General features: G+C 45.3%; 1 protein-coding gene across 2 annotated transcripts in view; it reads left to right on the top strand.

The window, feature by feature from the left end:
* Window positions 1-424: 424 nt before the first annotated feature.
* LHX2 (LIM homeobox 2) overlaps window positions 425-3,751 on the top strand; it is a 20,974-nt gene continuing 17,647 nt past the window's right edge. The window contains exons 1-2 of one of the 2 annotated variants that reach the window (XM_009331591.1): window positions 425-682; window positions 3,478-3,683. In XM_009331591.1, coding sequence (XP_009329866.1) covers window positions 455-682; window positions 3,478-3,683 — 434 coding nt within the window. In that variant the 5' untranslated portion in view covers window positions 425-454. The remainder of the gene's footprint in view (window positions 683-3,477; window positions 3,684-3,751) is intronic. The other variant, XM_009331592.1, reaches the window with a different exon arrangement.

Here is a 3,751-nt window from a genome sequence, read left to right as displayed (position 1 = left end):
CCCCCCCCCCTGCCGCAGCCTCCCTCACCCTTGCTTTCCTCCTCCAAATTTCGCACAGTACGATGTAGGGGGCTTGTCGTTATTATTTTTTTATTTATTTCTCACCGAAGATGGTTTAATTTTTTATATTTCTATTATTTATTAATCCTTCCCAACCGTAAACCTGCCCAGCGTTCTGCCGGCTGGGCCAGAGCATAAAGCCTGGGACTGCACCTGGGGCAATGAGCCCTGCACTGAAGAAGCCTCCTAGAGGGATGTGCCGGGGCCGCGCAACAGACTAGATCCAAGCCCCGAAGCTTACACCACCAGTTATCCCCTCTCCCTCATCCCCTTCGCCCGCCTTTTCTGCGCCCCATCCCCTTGAAACCTCGGATCAGTGCCTGCGCTGCGCTCCGGAAATCTTTGCCGGGGTGAAAAGCCCGGAGCCCAAGGAGAGACGGGGCGGCCGTGCTAGATGCATGGGGGAGGGCTCCGGTTAATGCAAGTTCTGGGCTCCTGCAGGGACCCTGACAACTGTCAGCAGCAGCAGCAACTCGGGGCCTCCTCCTCTGCTTCCTCAGCGATGCTTTTCCACAGTCTGTCCGGCTCGGAGATGCACGGGGTCATCGACGAGATGGATCGGAGAACCAAAAGCGAAGCACCGGCCATCAGCTCGGCTATAGACAGGGGAGAAACCGAAACGGTAGGAGGCGAAGGAATGGGAGAGTCATTCAACCCCCTAAATATAATAAACCCCTCAAAGATACAGCTTTTCCCTTAAAATAACAGTTCGGGGGGAAACGTATGCAAAATGCCTAATAAGAAGAAAATTAAGCATAAAGGCACCCCAAAAGATTAAATAAAACCGTGGGGAAAGGCATGAAAATGTTAATTATTAATAATATGCATAGTAATAGTAACGCTTGGGTGAAATGGACGGTACTGCTCTTGCGAGAAAACAGAAAGATAGACCAGCCTTTTGGTAGCGTCCAAGAACTCCTTCCCTTCCCCCAGCCTGTCCGGCCTTCCAAAGTTTTTAGGAAGAGGCAAAGTATGCTTTTATACAGATAACATTTTGGCACCGCGAATTTTTTGTCTGCAGAATGGAAACACAAACACCAAAGAATGCAATTCTGTGTTATTTTTCAGGTAGGATGACTCCACTGAGGTAGTCATTATAGCATTTATAAACAAAAACCCCAAACTCGAGTGCCTTTAAATTATGATTTTTTTTAAATAATTGTAATATGTATGAACACTGGGTTTGCGAACATGGCAAACAACTAGGAGGTATGTTTCAGGGAGACGAATGGATGCAAATTTCTATAACTTTACCACTTTTTATCTTATGTCTGCTGATGCGTAGTACTTGTATATTAATACACTTAGGTAATAAAAAGATGCATCCTTTTAACCAGGGTTAACCTAGCAAAGTGGAAGAGATTTCTGAAGTGTGTTGACTGATTCAACATTTTATGTATACTACTTTTTTGTTAAGAAATTATAATTCTGAAGCGAAATGATCCCATAGTTCTGTTAAATGTTGCCTTGTAAGCTGATAAGGCCATATGCAAGAAAGATATCTGTTCTTGGTTTTTAAAACTTCATCAGTATGTGTTATTTCTCTTAATGTTATGTAGAAATTTACTTGAAGGTGACAGTGAGAGTATTTAATCCTGAAATACTGGCTGAAAAACAGCCTTTATACTATAAGGGTGGAACGTGATTTCTAATCTGAATGGTTTTGGTTTTCTTTGGAAAAGTTAATATTTCTCCATACAATTAAAGAATATCAAATGATCTTTCCTGGAATAAATATTGTGGCATGATACCTTTATATATCTATATATAATGTATATGCATACACATGTGTATATAATAAATAGTGGGGTAGAATACTGGATCCTTAAATACCATTTCTGGATCTCAGAATATTTTTGTTACTGGAAAAGCAAAGCAGAAAAATCGTATTTCATTTAAAGTGGATGTACAAGAAACTACGTTGGTTGTAAAATGGTCCCTAATCAGAGTTCAGTTAATGCCTTAAAGAAATAAGCTATCAGTGGACTTGTGTGGCTAGCATACCAACGTAGTGCCATAATTTTATTTATACGTAGTTCTGATAGTGGGAATGGTGTAGTGCAAACAGTGGCGCTCATAGCGATGGGATTTTGTGATCTCTGCAAGAACTGGATGAAAGTAACGAGTCCGGCGTATGCTGAAAAAATAGTTTCATTTTCTTTCGATTCTTCCCTATTAGCTGCCTTTTCTTTTCGCTTTGCTCAAGGACTTCAGGCTCTAGAGGAGGTAAAAGTAAACAAACAGCTTCCCCCTCCCCGCCGAAGCAAAACAAACTGCGTTTGTCACATCTGTAAAAAAAATGTTTCGGGTTCTCTTGCACAAGAACAAATTGCGGTGTGCTTTTGTGGGAAGTGGACGATAGTAAGTTTGGAACGAAGTGGGCAGCAGCGCATTGCAAGGTCTGCCATAAACACTGCTCCACTCTGAGCCCCCTCTCTTGAATGCTGTTTTAAGGTACCGGCTAAAATAAATAAGCGTGCTTAAACGGTTTCCGATATTTTTCTCTCTTTCTTTTTTGGTAGAAGTTGACAGAATATGTATGTATTTGTTTTTTGCAGGGTTTCGATTGGATTGCGATTTGACACTAAACTATTAAATTATATAGGGGTTACATTTAGTTTTATTGCTTCCAAGTTTATCCCAGCATAATCTAAAAGTGCTCTGTTGTTTTTTCCCCATTTTCTTTCCCACGCGTTTCCCACTATGTCATTGTCCTGATGAAACATTCTGCACCTCGAATTTAGTGATGCTCGTCTCCTCCGCAGTTTTATGTACTGATCCCTTTAGCGCTTTGGGTCACAGCAGGTTCGGATACATGTTGTTTGGAACCAGCTTGCAGAGAGATCTGTGTCTGTGGCACTGTGACTGCTGGGGGGTTTGATCGTAATTCACTCGGAATTTTATAGCTAGGAAAATATACACAGAGACACGCTCCACATACACGCACTCACAGAGCATTAACTATGCAGACACTCTCAGTATATCCGTAATAATAAATTTTAAAATTAACTATCTGCGATTTGCCCTACTCTGTGATTATTGCGCCTTTTTATTGAACAGCATCTTTTCTTGTTCTGGGACTGGAAAATCCACAAAAAAAAAAAAGGGGGGGGGGGGGGAAATCCTGGGTCTCCTCCGGACGCCTTCCCTAAAACCCAGGGTGTTTTTCTTCTTGTCTTGCCTAACTCCCTCGCTCCTCCCGGGAAGGTGGGATGCCGCGGGATCCTGGGGACCCGCATTCCCGGGCGCAGGAGGCGGGTCGGGGCGGCCGGGCTCGGAGCCCCCTCTCCTCACGCCTGCCAAGCCCCTGCAAGGGAGAGGAGAAGCCCGGCCCCGGCCGGGCAGGGGGAGGGGGGAGCCCAGCAGCGCACAAGAGTTTCTCCCTCTCGCTAACGGTCTGTAATTGTTTTCCCCCAGCAGACCATGCCTTCCATCAGCAGTGACCGGGCTGCCCTGTGCGCCGGCTGCGGGGGGAAAATCTCCGACCGTTATTACCTCCTGGCTGTGGATAAACAGTGGCACATGCGCTGCCTGAAGTGCTGTGAATGTAAACTCAACCTGGAGTCCGAGCTCACCTGCTTCAGCAAGGACGGCAGCATTTACTGCAAGGAGGATTACTACAGGTACAGCCTGCCCTCAGCCACCGACCTGGGAGGGGGGGGACCTGCTCCCGGGCCCCCCCGCCCAGGCA

This window comes from Pygoscelis adeliae, unplaced genomic scaffold (assembly GCF_000699105.1).
Source record: "Pygoscelis adeliae isolate BGI_AS28 unplaced genomic scaffold, ASM69910v1 Scaffold619, whole genome shotgun sequence".
Classification (NCBI taxonomy): Eukaryota; Metazoa; Chordata; class Aves; order Sphenisciformes; family Spheniscidae; genus Pygoscelis; species Pygoscelis adeliae.
The sequence above is the reverse complement of the archived record's forward strand: the minus strand, read 5'-3'. Positions and strand labels throughout refer to the sequence as shown.